The sequence below is a fragment of the Callorhinchus milii genome, unplaced genomic scaffold (assembly GCF_018977255.1).
Source record: "Callorhinchus milii isolate IMCB2004 unplaced genomic scaffold, IMCB_Cmil_1.0 Scaffold1, whole genome shotgun sequence".
In the NCBI taxonomy this organism is placed as follows: domain Eukaryota; kingdom Metazoa; phylum Chordata; class Chondrichthyes; order Chimaeriformes; family Callorhinchidae; genus Callorhinchus; species Callorhinchus milii.
In genome coordinates, this window is record NW_024704742.1 from 97,709,147 (window position 1) to 97,729,637 (window position 20,491).

At 38.8% G+C, this 20,491-nt stretch overlaps 1 protein-coding gene across 2 annotated transcripts in view; it reads right to left on the minus strand.

Moving 5' to 3' along the window:
* pcsk5b (proprotein convertase subtilisin/kexin type 5b) overlaps nt 1–20,491 on the minus strand; it is a 201,042-nt gene that overhangs the window by 37,447 nt on the left and 143,104 nt on the right. The window contains exon 21 of one of the 2 annotated variants that reach the window (XM_042333712.1): nt 17,124–20,487. The exons of the other annotated variant lie outside the window; for it this stretch is intronic. Within the exon in view, the coding sequence (XP_042189646.1) occupies nt 20,372–20,487 (116 nt within the window). The 3' untranslated portion in view covers nt 17,124–20,371. Of the gene's footprint in view, nt 1–17,123; nt 20,488–20,491 lie in introns of those variants that run through there. 2 annotated transcript variants of the gene reach the window in all.

Sequence of the window (20,491 nt, forward strand, 5' to 3'; positions counted from 1 at the left end):
GATTTTTACAATATATTACCTTAAGTTAAAATAGGAACTATATTTACAAGCAAACAGGACAGCCAATTTGCACGCATCAGTATCCCACAGACAGGCAGGAGATGAATGAACGATTTATTTGGAGGATTGTTGGCCAGGACACTGAGAGAAACTCCTTGTGTCCTTCAAATATCCTCTTTTTACTGCACATTTTTGTGTGGGTTGAGTCTATTAGTAGCAATGCTGTTTAGGCTCCAAATCCATACATACCTTGGCTTTTAGATTCAGAAATGTGATATCTGAACACCCTCCCAACACATACAAAGATAATTAATTCAAGTTAGCAGTAAATTTGGATTAGAAGAATATAAACTGTGATAACCAGGAAGAAGACTCCGCTCGTCTTTATAAACCTCATTCATATTCTATAAAATCTTGATATTTAGGATAATCCCCAGGGATTTTTGTAGGAGATTAAATAAAGCCTCTTCTAGACCCTTAAAACTCTTCAAGTGTTTTAAAAATTCTGTTCCAATTCCTTCAAGTCTGATTTCACATAAAGGGACTATACCCTATTAGAATGATATGGCAATCCTGCCTTCTTCAATATTCAATTGGGATAAATGTTTGGAATTTTCATAACACAGTAACAATAATCCTTAGAGTTGGTACATACCATTCATGTCAGAAGGATGTCCTGAAGCATTTCACAGGATATACTGTAAAGTGGAGTGACTACGTGTTTGTGGCAGCCAATTTGCATACAGCAATGTCTCACAAACAGCCATGAAGTGAATAACTAATTTTACTTGAGGGATTGTTGATCAGGACACCGGGAGAAATTTCCTTCTCTTTTCGAATAGGGCCAATAGAATCTTTAGCGTCCACCTGAACAGGCAGATGGGGCCAAAGTTTAACATCTCATCCGAAGGATGGCACCTCCAACAATGCAGCACTGTGTTCGAGTGTCAACTTAGACTATGTGATTCCAAGTCCCGACATGGGGTTTAAACCCAGAACCGTTTGACTCAAGAAGCGAGAGTGCTACCAAACCAGCTGGCCTGACACACCAGCCAAGCCAGATGGTCAGGGTTTTAGCTTTCAGGCCATTATCTTTTAATTTAAGATTGTGCATAGTTTTGAAAATTTTTAAAAATTCAGTCTTAACTTGGAAGCTTGTTTTCTGCATTTCCTTGGAACAGAATTTAAAATGAAACCCCAATATCCTTTTTTTTATTAGTTGCAGCTGAGACTTTAAGATTTCCCTGCAATCTAACTTTTCTGTAATGAATGTTGGGATCTGTAAGAAATATTACTGGATTTGTGTCTATTTTACTATTCAATTTATCCACAAATATTTGATGGTAAAAAGGCACTTGGAAACATGTAAATATGCAGGTTTGGACATTGAAAGAAAGTGCAGAGAAGAGCTTTGAAACATTGAATTCTGGCACTATACTCGCAGGTTGTTGTTACACATTCCTCAAGAACACTTAAAATTCATTGAGATGTCATTGCAGTCAGATATGTCCCTTGGAGTTGCCATTTTTGGAATACTGTGTTCTTGACAAGTCATTTCATTTCAGTGCTGCTTGTAGCATTAAATAACATAACCATTATCTTAGATCCTAGAACTGTTATGGCTGCCTGAAGGCATTGATGTGTGTTTTGAATGGGTTAGGGTATAACATTCTCTTTAAAAGTGCTCACTGCTCCAGGATTATTATTTGCTTGTGTTTAAAAGATTGGCATTTTAGAAAATAATTGATAGGCTTATTTTTAAATTTGTGCCATACATAAAGATGTATTGCTCTGGGTAAAGCTGTAGCCTATCATTGAGGTTTGTGCCATTCCTAGCGAAGCTGCTTGCACAAATGTACAAGCTCGCTCTCAGCTCTCCAGTCTCACAGGCTGACAAATGAAATAATCTGCTGCAGGATACAGCGTCCTGCTGAGTTATTATCAGAGATAGTTCATTTCTTTATTGTCCTATGAATGGCTCTCAACATATATAAAAAAATTCCATTGTGTTCCAGCGTTGGTAACTTGTGGTATTTTGAGATTTCTTTTTCGTTCATGTCAATTCTGAAAAATCACCAAGACCCTTGCTTGAGAACAAGCTTTTTGCTTTAACCATTGTGCTCACTTATGATGTTAAAACCAAATAATCTTATGAATGAGTGTGTTGCATTGCACTGCGTTGTCAGCCCCATCATGTTATTAGGCAGGTATTGAAAAACAAATTGAAGGTTTGAAATGGAAACCCTACAAAATAAATAATCACTATACAGTTAAAAAAAAGTGAAGTGCTTTGAGGCATTCTCAAGGTAGGAAATGGGATTATATCAATGGTAAAATTATTATTAGTAGTATTATTATGTTATTAAAGTTTAAATCACTCTGTAGAAATAATTTCTAAATGGTTTTCAGTGATGAGTCAATCAGACCAATAGCATTGCCACTTTACATATGAATGGATATTACTTTTCTTAATATACGTGAGCTTCTTAAAATGGCTACTTTTTGCAATAGGTTCATATTTTATTCCCCAGGTATTTTGTCAAGCCAACTTTGAATAATCTTATTAACAGTCCCAGTTGTACCGATGACTATAGGAAATATATTTGTGTTACATTGTCACATACATTTTCAATAATTCCTTATTTTTCACATTGTAATCACTCAGTATAGCCACATCAATAATACTACTTGTATAATTTAATTCATCATAATATCTGGTCTGTTACTGCTGATTGTCCTGTCTATATGTACTGATGAATCCCAGATTATGGTCTGTTGTTTCTCAATGTCACTTTTGCTGAGTGATGTTCATACCAGTTTGCGTTTACATCAATATCAGAGAGTTTACAAATTGTCCAGTGAATATATTTAGCCAAGTTATTATGTTTAATCAGATATTCTGTTTGTGCTAGAGCTGGACTTGTCGACAATATGAGGGCCATTGTTTCTGGTACTTGAGTTCATATTCTTAACTTTGGATCTTTTTTCTCTTTAAGATCTTATTTATCATATCAGGTTGTAATAGATTAGTCTTGTGCCGATATTATTAGAGCTTCTGTTTCAACTTTAAGATTCCCAGTAGTCAACCAGTTTTAGCTTGAGTTCAAATCTAGGCCTTGTTCTTTAATTTCTCTTAGAAATTGGCCAAGCATGAGTTTCTTCACCCATTCCTTTTTCTATAAGACATCAATTTCTTTTTAAGGAAAACTTTAATTTGATGTGCCATTTTTGTTGTAAGAGATGAGCTATAATCTATTTCTTTTTGATGTATGTCATATTCTTATGTGATCTTGATTGTTTCTTTAATGATGGAAAATTATATTTTCTGCTTTCCACATTTTCCTATCATTTTAATACTATAATTGGGGTTTGTTCTGATATGTTCACGTAAACCTACAATTGTTGATTTATAATCAAGCCTCTTCCTGTTTCTTTTCTTGGTATATAAATACATTGGACATCAGCTTCTATATCATGCAGGCCGTGAATGGTCAACAGTTTTCCTATCAATATTTTTCAGACCTTTGATCATCCAATTGATTATACTAAATCTGTATGTTATTACTGGTATTGCATTTGCAATAGTAGCAAATATTTTATTTCTGGCATTTAACTCTTATTTTAAGTACTAAGGGTACTCTTATATATTCAGAAACAATTTTCAATTTCATGCCTTCATGATCTATTCCATCACTTTCATCTATTCCAAGATATTTATACAGTACATTTTGATCTAGGTTTTTCATTGTGGTATTTTGGTCTTGCTGATTGTTTTCAGTTTTTTGCAAGATTTTTTTTATCAATAAAGGTCTATTATTATTACTGATAATAACAAATCAAAAAAAGCACTTGAGGGAATAGTGCAGTTAAAGAGAGAAGTTGTAAATACAATTAAGGATGGAATGTATCTCAGGAGTTACAGCTATTCATGTTATCGTAATAGCTTGTCACCACTTAAGTTTTGAAAGGGTTTAGTTAATCTCCAAAGTAGTCCGCTAGCTGAGGTAGGTATGACCTGTTAAATTATTCTAGACCTTCTCACCATTGAGATCAGTATTGACAACAGAGAACGCTTGAAGCTATGTCTAAAATAGACAATGCCGCTAAGAATTCCAAAATCAACTTGCCTTTTTGAATCATGGAGATCCAAGTTAAATGTGGCTTCAGGAAATTTGAGTCTCTGAAGATTTGAAATGGCCTTAAATTGCAAAAAAAATCAAAATACTGTACTTATCTGTGTTGGCCTTCTCCAATTGATTACACCATCAAATCACGTGTAGTTAATTTTCCTTTCAGAGTTTCAGAGAGATAAGCTGCATATATTGAAATATATATATGGCTAATAGTTGTATCAAAATTACAAAATACATCAAGTCCCATTGATATTTATTTTTGTTTGAATAAATTTCTGGATCTTCAGATTTAAAAAAAACGCCATTTTGTTCTAAAATAAAAAACATAAATCTACATAGAGTATAGAGTATTTTGTGTACCAAAATCCTGTATGTTTTGTAGGCAACCTACTGTTTAATATTTGACTGAGGATAGGTGTGCCAAGAACCAGGATTCCTGGACAGTCTGCTCTAGGTGCACTGTTCTGGTGGTTGAGTTCATAAGGTCACAAGAGGTTTGAGTGATGAATTGAAGGCCCTTTGTATCTGGTTGTTCATGTGATACTTGAATGTCGTTGATGGAGAATAGTACCTAGCAAATATTTATTTACAGCTGACCCCAGTACTTGTCTGGTGTTCATCTGTTCTACCTCCCCAAGATTACAATGCATAATTATACTATGAGAACAGCATCTTTTTTGTTGTTGTTGTCTCTAGATCTGTGACTGCTGGAAAGATGCTGGTGGCAGATTCTTGATGCTGGTATGATTTTAAGATACTTTGTCATTGCTCTCTTAAACTGTACATTTCATAGAACCATAAAAAGTTTACAATCATATGGCACATTATTTCTGGTTCTTGCTCCCACCTCTGAATTTTCAGCCTTGGACCTCAGAGTGGGGCGGCAGAAATCAGGAAGCAGCAAGCAAGCCTGGGGATCGCACTCATGCTGGGCATGGAACCCAGAGTTAGTTCCAATATGATGATGAGAAAGATAGAGGTCCATTGGATTTCCTTCACCGTGCCATCCAATAAGCTGGAGCAACATCGACGACAACAATTGGATTTATATAGCACCATCTACGCCGGATGGCATCTCAGAGCGCTTCACAGTAACGAATCTTGGGGCCGAGCCAGGGGGAGGGGGAGGAAGGTGACCAAAGGTGCGGTCAGTGCAGTGACTCAGTCTTCCCAGCAGGAGGGAAGTCTGTGGAAGTACTTTGGGAGGAGCCTGATGTACAAGATGTTTCTGTGCTTAGGAGTGGAGAATCTGGAGAAGAGTCTGGAGAAGTCAGGGAGCTGATATCCTTTCCTATGGGTGACCTCTTCGCATGTTTTTTCTGATTCAACTTGTTTGTTCACCAACTATGGCTGGATTTTTCTTCTTGCAGGACACCCCCATGCCCACTATACTATGTGTCGGGTCTGTGTATTTATAGATAAACACATCAGCAAATTTGCACACATCAATAACCCATAAACAGTCAAACTGTTTATTCTTCTTTCACTGGTGATTAATGGCTAGAACACTGGGAGAAATTCCCTTCTCTTTTCTAAACCAGATCTTGATTTAATATTTAATCCGAGGACAACACTTCCACCAATATAGCATTCCCTCACTGCTCCTTCAGAGTGTCAGTCTAGATTGTAAAAGCAAATTCCTAATGTAGGGATTTGGGAACATATGCTAGCTTGAGTTACAAAAATGTTGTGTCAAGGCCCACATAGATCTCTGGTAACATTTTCTCCCTGCAGGGGAGAAATTCCATCTGAATTTAGATGCAAGACTTTTTGCTTAGCATTTTAGAGCAGGCATATTTGCCAATTTTTAAACACAAAAAGCTTCAAAATTGAGATCAAATATAAGTATTATCCAAAATCTGCACCTTCTGAAATGCTAAGAAAAAGTAAGTCTTGATTCAGGTGAAATTGCATGCCATGTCCCAAGCATAAAATAGCACATCTGGCTTCAGAGCTTATTTTGATGTTCTTTGTCAGGCTGCATTTAAACATATATCACAGGACTAAATATTGTTAATGAAGTAGATCTCATCATTATAAGTAAATATGAGTTTCAATACTGCTGGCGTCTTTATACCATCATCCCCTAGTTACATATGTGCCAGACCTTACCATCACTGATACATTTAAGTACATGTGTTTACAGTTTGCTTGCATTTTTGTTTATTGCATTGAAACCATAATGATGCAATAGGGAGTAATACTAATAATTTCTAAGAACTTGCTGGTCAGCCTCTCCAACTCCTCCCTTCGTAGGCTGCCGATCTTCCAGAACTCTGCATCCCTTCTCTTCTCCCACACCAGGCTCCATGACCCTTTCATCCCCATTCTCACCCGACTCCACTGGCTCCCCATCACACAGAGGATACAGTTCAAGATCCTGGTCCTCACCTTCAAAGCCCTGGGTGGTCTTTCTCCCCCCTACATCTGCAACCCCCTAACCCCCTACCACCCTGCCCGCTCCCTCCATTCAGTGGGCTCCTTCCTGCTTCACGTTTCCCACCTCGCACGCCCCACCATTGACAGGCGGGCCTTCTGCTACTCTGCTCCCATCCTCTGGAACTCCATCCTGCAGTCCCTCCACCTCAGCCCCTCCCTTGTCTCCTTCAAGACCCATCTCAAGACCTTATTCTTCCAATCACTCTGCTTCCCCTCCTGCCCTCCACCCTCCCCGATCCTGACCCCCAGCTCGGGTCTGAAACTCTGACTGTCCAGCACCTTGGTACATTCTCCCAATGTGAAAGGCACTATACAAATATAATTTTGTTCTTGTTATAAATTTCATCTGCCAAGTGTCTGCCCATTTTACCAGTCTGTCTGTATCCTCTTGCAGTTTGCTACTATCCTCCTCACTTTACTACTTTTCCTAGTTTAGTATCATCTGCAAACTTGGAAATTGTACTCCCTATTCCCAAATCCAGGTCATTTATATAAATCAAAAAGAGTAGTGGTCCCAATACCGACCCCTGGTGGATATTACTGAACACTTCCCTCCAGTCAGAAAAACTACTGGTCACCAACACGCTCTGCTTTCTGTCTCCCAGCCAGTTCTGTATCTATGCTACCACTGTCCCTTTAATAACGTGGGCTTCTATTTTGCTTAAAAAGTCTCTTATGTGGCACTTTATCAAATGCCTTTTGAAAATCCATATAGACTACATCAACTGCACTACCTTCATTCACCCTCTCCGTTACTTCATCACAAAAATCTATCAGGTTTGTTAGATATGATTTGCCTTTAACAAACCCATATTGTCTGTCCTTTATTACCCATATTTTTCAAAGTGAAAATTTATTTTGTCCCAGATTATAGTCTCTAGACGTTTCCCCACTACTGACGTCAGGCTGACTGGCCTGTAGTTCCTGGGTTTATCCTTCTGTCCCTTTTTGTACAGGGGAGTAACATTTGCAACCCTCCAGTCCTTTGGCACCACACCAGGAGGATTGAGAGATTGTGGCCAGAGCCTCCGCTATTTCCACCCTTACTTCCCTCAGTAACCTAGGAAGCATCCCATCCAGACCCGGTGACTTATTTACCTTGAGTACCATCACCCTTTTAGTACCTCCTCTCAGTTCATTATTATCTTATCCAATTTCTCTACCCTCTCCTCCAATACTGTGTCATTCCTGCATCCTCTTCTTTTGTGAAGACAGATGCAAAGTACTCATTCAATACGTCTGCCTCCTCTTTGGTCCCTAATTGGACCCACCCTACCATTGACTGACCTTTTATTCTTTATATGCTTATAAAATACCTTAGGTTTCCCTTTTATGTTACCTGCTAATACAATCTCTTTGCCCCTCTTATTTCCTTTTCCAGTTCTCCTCTCTACTTTCTATATTCTGCTTGATTATCTTCTGTATTTTGGACCTGACATTTATCATGAGCCTCCCTTATCTGTTTTATTTTAATCCCAATTTCCTTATTCATCCAGGGAGGTTTGGATGCCCTACTTTCTCCTTTGTGGGAATGTATTTGTCCTGTCCCCGAATTATCTCCTTCTTGAAGTTAGTTGAAGTATTAGGCACAAGAGCCACAATTTGTGAACCTCAGAATGTGTGTTGGGGTATTGCTGGACTTTATCCAGCTGAAGCTACATAGCTTGCCCTTGAGCACACCGTCTGGTAAGCTTCCCTTTGCTTTCCAGGTAAGATCATGCTACCTGTTAGAACTTTTGCTTGCAAAGTTAACAGAGGCTGATTGGAAAGAATCCATGCTCCAGTAACTGGTCTGTCCCTCTAAATCCAGATCATGAGCCAGGTAGGCTGTGCTGTCATCGCCAGTGCTTTGGAGTACTGTGGACTGACCTGGCTCAGGAGCCAAACTACCAAGCCTGCCACAGAGAGTTGATTCATTTCCATCATTGATACCAAGCACATTACTTTGCTGCCAGCTGAGCTCCAAAGGGACCCCGCTTACCTCCCATTTTTTTTTGTCAGTCGGTGTCTGACACATCGCTATGCTTAAGAGTATCCAAATCAAACAGAGTTTCATAATTCTATGTATACAAGGAATTTCCAGAGATAGATTGTTGGAATGGAATACATACTCTCTCATTGGAGGGAAGAATCCTGCTTACCTAATTCCAGAAAGTATTAGGCACAAGTTATAATAAAATAATAATAATCCTTGCATTTGATATAGCGCTTTTGTTGGCAAGGTTTGCAAGAACCAAGGCTTGGGGACCCCAGAGTCCAATTGGGTCCAACCAGCTTAAACCACAAAGTTTGCCATTGAGAGCACTGCCAGGTAAGCTTTCCCACTGTTGTCCAGCTAGGACCACCCTACTCATTAGGGCTTTAGGTCCCAAGGAAGATAGTCCCTAGTTGTCATAAGACATCTGACAAGCACTTCACAGAATAGACTGTAAAGTGAATTGACTGTATAATTGTGGGCGAAACGCAGCAGCCAATTCTGCACAGCAGTGTCCCACAAATAGTCGTGGATTGAAGTGACCAATTTTTTTTTTGAAGGATTATCATCGGGCGTATGGAGTAAGGAAACTTGCCAAGGTTTTGTCCTGCCAGGAATCGAACCCAGGTTTCTCGCTTGCGAGGCGAGTGCCCTAACCACTGAGCTACAGGACTCCAATGTTCACTCCTCTGAGGTGAGCAATCGGGTCCTTGAGGATAGATGTAAGAACAATGAACCACAGAAAGAAAAGGCTGCAGCCAATTCACTTTATAATATATTCTGTGAAGCGCTTTGAGATGTCTAGAAGACGTGAAAAGCGCTATATCAAATACAATGATTATTTTATATTTGTTATTGGTCGTCTCCATCTGAATCTCTTACAATATCAATACGTAATAAAATGTGAATCAGTCAGTCAAATAAACCACATGTTTTCTTGTTCTTTCCAGAATATATTTTGGAGTGTGTGGCCTTCACTATAAATTTTAATCTATAAATATAAGGCTTAAAAAAGCACTTCTTTCAAATTGGTATGATTGAGGTTGTCTTGGTGATTAATGTAAAACATGAACACTTTTTTTTAAAAAAGTCTGCATTTTGCGTCAACGTTGCGTACTATAAAATAACGCGTATTTGGTTGGTTTACAAAAATACTGAGTGTCTCCCACCACTCTTGGGGTGAATCCTTCATTTGCGGTGTCTTCTGCAGAGTCATACAGCAGCCACATGAATCTATCCCACATGACTCCCACAGACTGAGCTCCAGAAAACTGTAGCAAGCTTTTGCTGGCAGAATCCCAGGACTTCAGGGAGGAAGACAGCCTCTGTAAACAGTGTGTTTAGGAGACAGATTAGAGAGAACCAATGTGCTCTGCTGTAAATGCCAACCAAATTCCTTAGTACAGTTGAATCACTGTGCCTTTTAACACTTCAGACTGATCAATAGCAAGGGCAGGCACTGCCTAGCGAAGCCCCGCAGTATGCTCTGAGTCTGTGGTAGTGCTGCAGGGTCAAGACATCAATTGTTTGCTGATCTGATCTTTGTGGTTTTATACAGAGCCACTAGAGGGTATGGCACAATCCAGAGGTTGCGCTATAGATACACGTCAAATCTTGGTGGCTTTGTCGACAGTGAACCACAGATCCTGTGCTTTCAATTGTGGCGGGTGGGGGGGGGGGGGGGGGGGGAGTTGGTGGAGACGTTGTGCCCCAAACATATCAACATCTTCATCAGAGACATTCTTCTCACCAATATTAATGGGTTCCTACAGCGAAGGGATAAGTGAGGGGTCAGAGGAGTCTGTATTCAAATTGAATTCTGGACAGATGTTTCAGAAATGAGCCAAGTATTTATTAGTTTACTCCAGGCTCAGCAGGTGCTTAGAAGCACAGGACATTACTTCTGAGAACGTACATGATTTTACTAAGTATTGCAGACGGGTAATATTGTAGAAATCATTATGACATAGGCGTACTGATATTTATGTCTAACTGAAACAGTCAGATATTTCAGACAACAGGCTGGACAAGAATATTAAGCAGTACAGAGTAAAAATGAAAATGCAAAGGAGCAGAGAAAACAATACAATGTATTATCAGTGGAGGTGAAGCAGAGAAAAACACTGTCGGTAAAAAACAATATGCTTTCGAAAATAAAGCTATGAGCAAAATGGAGGGCAGAGATGAGTAAAAGATTAAGGCAAATGTTGAAAATGATCAAGAGCTACAATGAGATGAAGATTGCAGGACAACATGAAAGAATTTGATAAAAATATTCATCACATACAGGGGTTTAAGAAAACAGTAGGGCAATACATCCCTCCCCCCCTCTAAAATACTACAAAGCAGATATGATATCAAATGAGCTGGGGATGGTCAATATTTTCAGATAAATCTTTGTGCCACAGGTGGAATTCTCAGCAAAAAAAATTCCAAGAACAATTGATTATTTTGAATAAAAAGGTGACTGACAGGCTAAAAGCATTAAATAATGAGTCATCAGACGCAGGCTAAGTTGCACACAAGCACACTTAAGAAATTCTTCCATGTTCTGTTTGGCAATATGAGGCAATTTTTGGAAACTGGAGTGGTGCCTGAAGATTTGAGAACGGGGAAACAATGTCAAGAACATTTTTTTTTGACGTTGAACATTACAGGGAGCAAGTCTGATTTTGGTTGTGGGAAAGATATTGGAGGACAATGTGAATTAGGAAATAACAAAGGATTTAAGAGAACTATAGAATTGTTGGAGGGAGTCAGCATGGTGTTATGGGAGGGAGATTGTGCTTGGCAAATCTACTGAAAAAATAACAACTTGTGGACAAGGGATATATTTATATTAGATATATGTAGATATATTTATATTACTTACCAAATTCTGCAGTACTACAACAACAACGACGACATGGAAGTGGAATTCCCAGGAGAGGAAAATTCCAAGAACAACTGATGCAGTTCCAAAAACATTTCTACAGTAGACTTGAATGCCAAGGCCTATCTTGCCTTAAGCTGTGAAAGACAATTACCAGTACCCTTCCATCCTATAGAGTTGAAATTGCATTTCTCACTGGGGTGTGGCTTAATTGTTCCAACCAGTTCTGATTAGTTCCTACAGTCATCACTTACACATTTTTTTGAGAAAGATGGTTCAAGCCTTTGAGTCTTCCACTTTGCTTTGTTTTGCTTTGCACTGTGTGTTTGATACATAAAAAAACATCTTACTGAAATTAGATGCCCTCCTTTTAGTCTGATGTTCTGCTATTTGCCAATAGTGCAATAAATCACAATTTCCAAAGACTAACTGTTTCAGTAGGGATGCTTATCCAGTAATTTTCCAGAGAGAGCAGGCAGAAATGCGTCAAAAACATTACGAATGAACAGGAATTGGATACAGCAACTCCTGCCAGCGACCAGAAGTGTATCACACTGATTCCAGGAGCCTCTGCTCTGGAAGTAGACCGTATCAGAGCAGAGTTCTCCCAGGCCAGAGAGACAACCTTCCAGTTACCAGCAGGAGTTCCTATTGCAAATACACTTACAAATAAATTTACATCATTTTACATCTGATGCTTCCAATGAGGGATAAAAGAACTGAGGATCAGTCTCTGTGTGATGCTCCTATTCAATGAGGCAATGTACAAGATCCAGTCTTGAAAAGTGGAACAAAGTCCCAGTAATTTCTGATCAGTGAATAAATTGACCGTTTCTAAAAGAGTTGTAGGATATATAGCAGTCTATCATAATTCTCTCTCTATATATATATATATATACACACATATATATAAATAAAACAAACTATTTGCTAAGAACTTGATGGCATGAATCTGCATGGGTGAGAAATGTTTGACAAGGTAAAAATTCCATTGAGAGTGTTTGATGATCGTGCAATTATAATGAGAACTCCCATTAGTGGCTGTATTACCAAAAGACAATATGTGTAATGGTCAACAGAATTTTTACCAATATGTGGGTATGTACTTTTGGGGGGTAAGAATGAATAATAAACAACTCGCACTTATATAGCACCCTTCATGTAGATTAAAGTCTTGGAGCGCTTCACCATGTGGTCACATGCCAAGCAAGGAAGAAGGTGACTGGAGAGGGGAGTTGGGGGAAGCTGATCAGGTAGAGGGGTCGAGGGAAGGAGGATTAGAGGTTAGTGGCATAGAAGCTGAAGGCTTGGCTACTGATGGTGGTACATAGGGGGCGATAATTAAGCAGCAGATATGTAGCTGGATGAAGGAGGTGAGCACAGAAGTGGGAGAGGGGAAGATCACAGAGATAGGGATAGAAGATGACAGAGATAGGAAGGTGCGAGAGGGTGAGGGATCTAATCTGTTAAAAATGCACGTTACCTACCCATTTCTTTTAAGTTCCCATCCCTCTTTAACCAATTAAAATGGTGAAAGAACAAACTTGAAAAATAGGATTTCTACCACCGAAAAATATTTATGATTCTTAATATAAAGAACCTAAATTGAAATTGAGTCTGCCAGGGTACAGATCACAGCAATCCAGCAATGATTCAAATGTTAGAAATGAAATTTATTTGCTGAAACATTGTATAAACAGACTGGTTTTCATCAACCAAACTGCAGGTATCTACAAGTCAGCATTGACATGCATCAATGCTCCAGATGCTCAAAGCCACTATACATGTTCTGACAACAAATTGCAGTTTCTTTGTTTAAAGTTAAAGGAAACAGACATCATCCTATAGATATGCAGAAGACATCTTTGAACAAGAAATTGCATTAGATTAGAAAATATATTTAATAGAATTATGTAACAAATAAGGACAGGGCCATAAAGCGCCAACTTGATGCTACATTGGTCTTCTTTTAGGTGCTGGTTGTACCAGAATATAAAATGTCATATAAAAGTAATTGAGTAACTAAGATGAAACAGTAACCATGGGATTTAATCAGTAGGAGAGCTTTGGCAAACCAGCAATAGGATTTTTTTTTGGAAAATCACATTATATTCTGGCAGCACTGGCTGCAGTTATCTAACTAAAAGCACCAAGCCATAAAGCTGTAGCACTCAACATTCAACATTTCAAAACACTCAGTATTTGTCACGAGCAGAATCCAATCACTTAAGATTGAAATTATTTTTTGACACATGCTTAAATCTATGTGCAAACAAAGGGTTGCTGATCAAAGCACTAGATATAAACAAAAATGTCCTAGATTATGGAACCCTGCAGGGTTAAACCCCACAACATTATTAACTGGTGAATAATGTTGCCTACAACCATTTCAATGTATTTCAAATTCTTTACCTTATATGTAGATGAGTACAAGTGGAAATGTTTTAATCAGATACATTTTAAAAAGAAACCTGTTTCCAAGTTCTGGCCTGCCCAGACTCCATTATATCTACATTTCATTTCTAAGTCGAACCATAGTGTGAAGGCCTATCAGAACTGAATGTCGACTTCTGAGTTACAAATGGTTTCTGAGATTAGATTTTCTTCCAAAAATCCACTTAAATCATAGACTTACATAGTGCAATAGAGCACATATTAAAATTATTTTTTGACACATGCTAGTCCTTGCTGATGTTTGTACTTCACACAAACCTCTCCAATTTCTCGTCTCTTATATCCATCAACTTTTCTCTTAAATACATTGATATACTATTTGATTCAACCACAGCTTCCTGCAGTGAGCTCCACATACTCACCACCCTCCATGTGAAGTTTGCTCTAAACTAAACGTCAGCTTAGACTACCCGATTCAAAGTCCTGACGTGGGGCTTGAACCCACAAACTTCTCACTTAGAAAAAACTGAACCAGGCTGACCCATGTAATATGATCTTTGCCTAAACATGGGGTAGTCAGGGTCACATACAGCCACTTTTTCCTAGTTTCTGCGGTTTCATACTTCTTATTTATATTATTACTGGATACTGCATTACTGTTCTAGGCCGAATCTCGCCCCCCCCACCCCTTCTACCTCAGCTAATTTCTAATATTTGTGAAAGTGTGCAAAAAAAGTTAAATATATCTAACATTTTAACAAAGGATACAAGTTCAGAAATGTTAAAGCAAGGACGAGAAATCAAGTTATAGTGATTTATTAAATGTTTAGCATTTTCAACATTTATACATTAGACAGACAGAGGGAGGAACTGAAAGGTCAATGAAACACTTGCAGATTTAGCACAAAGGGAACCTCATTAACTTATTTACATTCACGGGAATCAAAGATGCTGGAAATGATGTAGAGGAGGATAGGTTTATAGATTTCCTCTAGTTCATGTAAAATGAGTGAAAGTGGCAGCTCCATTTCAATAAACATGACGTATAGTATTTTGCCTTAGGCCTGCTTCTATCAGTAACCTAGCAGACAATACGCCTACCTAGGCTTACAAGCCGGTTTGATGCTGCATTTGTCTTGTAGTGCTCTTCGCAACAATATAATTGTTGCCTTTGAGCTCCCTTCATGCCTCAAGAGAGTTTATGCCATGAGCGACTATAGCCACACAGACTGGGATGATCTCTGTGTTTGATTCCAGAATTCAGCAGAGGGCTGGGAAGCAGTTAGGTTATTAAGATTGGCTTCAACTCGCCATCATACGGCAATTCACATAGCGCCTTTCAGGTCAGGACGATGTCTCAATCCACTTCACACGGTTGACTGGGAGTCGAGCTTGGGAGGGGGAAGGGCAAAATAGTTGGCCATAAGTGAGATCAAAGAGACCGGTCATATGGTGGTCAGTGGTAGTGGAGGGTGGGGAAGAGAAAACAAAAATGAACTTGCATTCCTGCTTCTGATCACTGTACAGCAACCCTGGCTGGAAGTGGTTAAGTGGGGATATTGGACGAGAGCAAGTCTGAATAGTCTGCTGACACTCACTCAGAAGGTGAATTGTGCCTTGGATAAAATGAGTCAAATCCCTTCAGGAAAGGGAAGGAAATGATCACCATTTGTCATTGGTGGCACCAGATGTCATTTTTCTGGCCATTAGTGGACTGAATCATCGCATTAATACAGGCCAGCAATGGTAGTTTTGCACTTTTTGCCCTGACAGATATTCTCCAGACATTGGGAACCACAGGTTAATCTCAGCAAATGCAACACTCAAAATAGTTGTAAATCCTTCAATCTTGCCCACACACAAGTGTGATTGGCACTGGTGCTGTGGAATCTCAATAATAACTATGAGATTGACTCCACCATACAGGAAGCTCAGAATATTTGCAAGGCCAGTTGTAATTCAAACAGCTATGTAATGTAACCATAATCACTACACTTGCTTTTAGTGACCATCAATCCTACAATACACGATGAAACGGTGAGTTTTCTTTTTAAAAAATTACTAGTCAGAAGTGCAACGTTTTTTTGGCTCAAAGTATTTTTATGTAAATTCATATTGGTAACATTTTGCAACTAACCTTTTGCTTAATGGCCTATTTTTTGGACTTCCTCAGCCTGGAATTTGCCTGCGCAATCCAATATTGTCAAAATGAAAGCCACAATTCTCGTAAAGAGTACAATTTGCAAATATCGCAGTTAGATCCTGGTCCAATAGAAAAGTGCGGAAATATTTGAAAAAAATGCGGGGTGAATTTGTGGGCTTTGTGGAAAATTGCGGTGAGTTGATTGGTGCTATTAAGATGCATTTTAGGGCCAGCCTTCATTTTTTTGCTTTATTGATCAAAACTAAACATGAGTAAATAACCCATATTAGATTGTTGCAAAAAAAATTAATTGCTTTTTTAACAAAAATTGGGTGGCTTTTTTTGAGGTGGGGGATGGGCACACCACCGAGGTTACAGAAGCTCTCCGGCCCAGCACCGCACACAGACCCAGAGAGAGAAACACACTCACTGACACTCTCTCCCACAGACAATCACAACAGTCAGGGACCCTGAGTGAAGCCCATTTGCCGCTTAAGACGCATCGCGCATGCACGCCTAGTACTGCCCCGCTCACAGTGACGCCAAGTAAACAGTGGGGCGGCCCGCGAGCCAGAAGCTACATTTATAGCGAGTTTGTTGCAGAGTGGGTGCTTGTAGCGGATTCCACAAGAAAAGTGTGTCTGCACTTTTCTATTGGCCCAGGTTACCGGCCAACAAATCTCCTGGTTGGTGCTGTAAGACCACTCTTAAAAAGAGCACAAGCAGAGGGTAGAATGCATCAGTAAAACAAAAGGCTTATTGTCCACAAACAGGCACGCACTAGAAGTCTAGATGATAGGGGACAAGGTAGTTAACTTAAAGGATTGACTGGGACCGTATGGCGGGGAAACAGTATGCCTTAAAAAGGTACAAAAAGTAATCAAGGAGAAGCAGAAATATACCTGTTCACTCTGGAAATGGTTTCGAGTCTCATCTATCCATATTTTCTAAGTGCCTCTTTTCATAAATCTAGGAGTGTTTTTACAAGGCTTGAAAGGAAATCTATCAAGTCTGCAGAAAAACAGAGTTGTTTTTCTCAAGAATGAATAGAATGGTTTCCAATACCATCAAATAGTCCTCGGGTTTATTTTGCTTCCTCTTCCAATTTTCTTTTTTAAAAAGAACTAAAATCAGTGACTTGAGAATAACGTCACAGACATCCAATAATTGTATATAAAACAGGTGTTTTAACTTTATTGAACCGATTTTAATGCCGCTTTCATTTTACAGTTAAAACTATCAAACTACATATTTTTAAAACATAGAGCTCTTTGCACACAGTGATATTCTAAACATGACTTTTTAAACAAGATTCTTCCAAGACTGAAATTATATGAAATTAAGGTTAATTTAATAGCAAAAATAAAATATGGAATTACACTGAATTTGGCCATTATCAAATACAACAGGACTATAATATTTTACAAGTAATGGACTGAGCATTTTACACATGTACAGTAACTATCAGTAAACGTGATTGTGAATTCAATGACGCGGACACTATGCTAAATGTAAACTATTTTATTATCGCCTGTTTAATAGTATTAGTGTTTTGTTTTTGCAAGTATCTGACAAAATCTTTACAATCCATGTCCATTAGTATGAATACATATTTTATTTGGATTTGAACAAATTAAGGCTAAATTAAAATTACAATTATTAAAAATCATAAGAGACCAAGGTAGTATATGAATAGTAATGGACCTAACATAACTGTAATTCAGTGGAAGTAATCATCAGGAAAAAATGGCGATTAAGTATGTAAAAGAATGGTTCATCACTAACATAGGACAGTGTAGGAAACAGTTAGTAACAAAAAGGGAGAATCCCTTTCATCAATGATCATGACCAATGGCTCTGCACAGTGTAGGAATGTGCTTCTTCCACACTTACAGTGAAAGGTCATTGTGAAGCCACGTTTTGTGATTCAATGGGCTTTCTTTTAATAGAGATCTCCATTACATGGGCTGCAACATATCGTGTGTGGTAGAAGGGAGAGAAAGAATTGGACTTCGATAGCTTGAAGTAGTTTGATGGATATGGTCTGGGCAAAGAGCTTAGAAATTGTAATAAATGCTTCGAGGGGGTGGGGGCTAGTGGGGTGGGGTGTGAATCTCATTAAGACACAGGAACGAATAAAGAAATTAAAACCTGCAATGAATTATAAAAAAAACTGTCCCTATTCCTTCAATCAAATCACAAATCAGCACCATTATAAATGTAACTCTCCTTTATAGGTAAAGGAATATGAGGGGTGACCAGAGTCACTGAGGTTTTTCCTTCCTTCTTTCAGTCCTGCCAGAAACCCAAACTTTTAAAACTCATTTAAAATTAATACCTAAAGCAGAAAGAACTAATGAGAGCAACTCGTCTGAAGAGTTGTTGCTGTATTGTGGTAGCTTGAGTTTCACCTGCAAGTGTAAGCTTGAGTTCACATACAAGCCACAATTTCCTAACAGCACATCTTCATTAAACAGTAAGAAGCACTTTCATCTCTGCTACTACCTGCCTGTGCGCATATTAGGCTACTCATCTTCAAGGGGATGGGGTTAAAGTCTGGTGGGAGGTAGAAACCTCTGCTTCACCAAATGGTCTGGCTGAATATTGGTCAATCAATGTCATCCGAGTTGTGGAAACAAAACTTATGTTGTTGGTTTAGAAACCAGTACACTCACTCTGAGGCTTCTCTCACTCTCCCCACAATAGAAGGGAAAGATTTTGTTTTGAATGGCGAGCTATAGTCACATGCATTCATGTATCACTGCCAATTCCAGGCATGTTCAGTGCAATATGTTGTGTTACATATTAACTTCAGATGGTTCCTTCCTACAGGCTGAGCCTGCAGTGAAACCATTGAAAATAAAACACGCACTCATACAAAATTAAACCTGTACCAACATTAGAGTTTGGAATTAGTCTCAGCCTGATGTCAATGATTCACAGAATGTGTACAGTGCACTGGTGATCTAAAAATTCCTTCCCTCCTAGCAGATGTGCCCGATAGGCGTTTCTCTATACCCATCAGCCCAAATTACTGACTGATTTACAGATCCCAAAGCTCAGAGTTCTATGAAGGTGTGGCTGGCACAGCGTTTGGAGATCAGTAAAGAATTTGAAATGTGTGCAGTCATCCTGGCTCTGAAGCACCAATACCTGCAGCTGCAGAAAGAGACAGGTTTGGACTTGGATGGGGTTAACCCGACTCATTTAATCTAGATTCAATCTGAACGAATTCGGTCTGTGTAAAAATAGGGTCACACAACTTGATCATAAATTAGAGTTAAAAATATACATGAACAGTACAATTGAACAGGTAATAATTCTACTTTTATAAACAGGCCCATGTTAGTAAGCCTCTCCTATTAAGCTGCAAAAATTAAAATGGAAGAAAAGTAACTTCCAGCCAGGAGGTTAACAGTAAATGTTAAAACAACCCAAAGCAAGGCAATAACAAGAGTGTCAGAAAAAAGTGAAAGTAAGAATGAAAGCAAACTTTTTCTGGCAAGGGAACTTATTAATGTAGGTCTACTTTCATGCCAAAATGACATTATAAGGCTGTGCGTTAATGACAGTACCATTGAGCACCAACTCACTCTCACAGTTGATGAATGAGGAGCGGTTGCTATGTGAAGCTACTGCCCACTTTGTTTTTGAAGACACCACTTCTACGACAATCCTTACCATTAACATTGATATGAATACCAACACTTCCACCACTGATGCCACCATGATCATCAACAGCAACAAGCTATGACTGATATACCATTATGACCAATAAAGCTTCAGGCCGTTAGTAAATGATTAAAAGCATATACATACTGAATGTTATATATTATTGCAGAAGAGGTTTAGTGGGAGCAGGCGGAGTAGGAATTGGTTTCCTGGTTGGAAGGAAGCACATTATTCCTGGTTTACATACCTGTTTGTATTTGTCTGAAAATCATCCATCCATGGCATTTGTGCATCTGGGAGACGGTGGGTACAAATTTCAACATGCGAGCACTTTGAATGCAAACACTAACGCATTTACCAAACTGCCAATTTAAAGTGATGTAAACGTCTACAAGTATTCTAGACAACAACCTGGATGTTAAAGAAGGAAATCCTTCCCAAACAGAGCAAACCCATGATTTAATGGAAAATAAATCAGATCTCATTCAAATAGGAAATTTGGCATTAGATGCTTTGGTCATAAAAGTAAAATACTGACACATTAGATATTCCAGATGTCAGACAGTAAACACCTGAAGTGAAAGGTAGGTCTGTTGTAATTGCTTCACCAATAAAGTTCTGTCACATAGTTCACCATCTCCTTGAAGGAGGAGAAAGGGTGGCTTTCTATTTTTTTTGTTTGATATTAAAAGAATTTACACGTGTGCATTCTGGAGCGAGGGGGAAAACCCGTTGTCATCCGTTCAACCTTTAAGTGAACACGTTCTGCAACACAGTTGTTGGAGCACTTTCCGCTGGCAAAGGCTGTTCTTTTTCACCAAGACGCAGAAACTTCCCTCGGCCCAAGACTCTTCCGTTGCTTT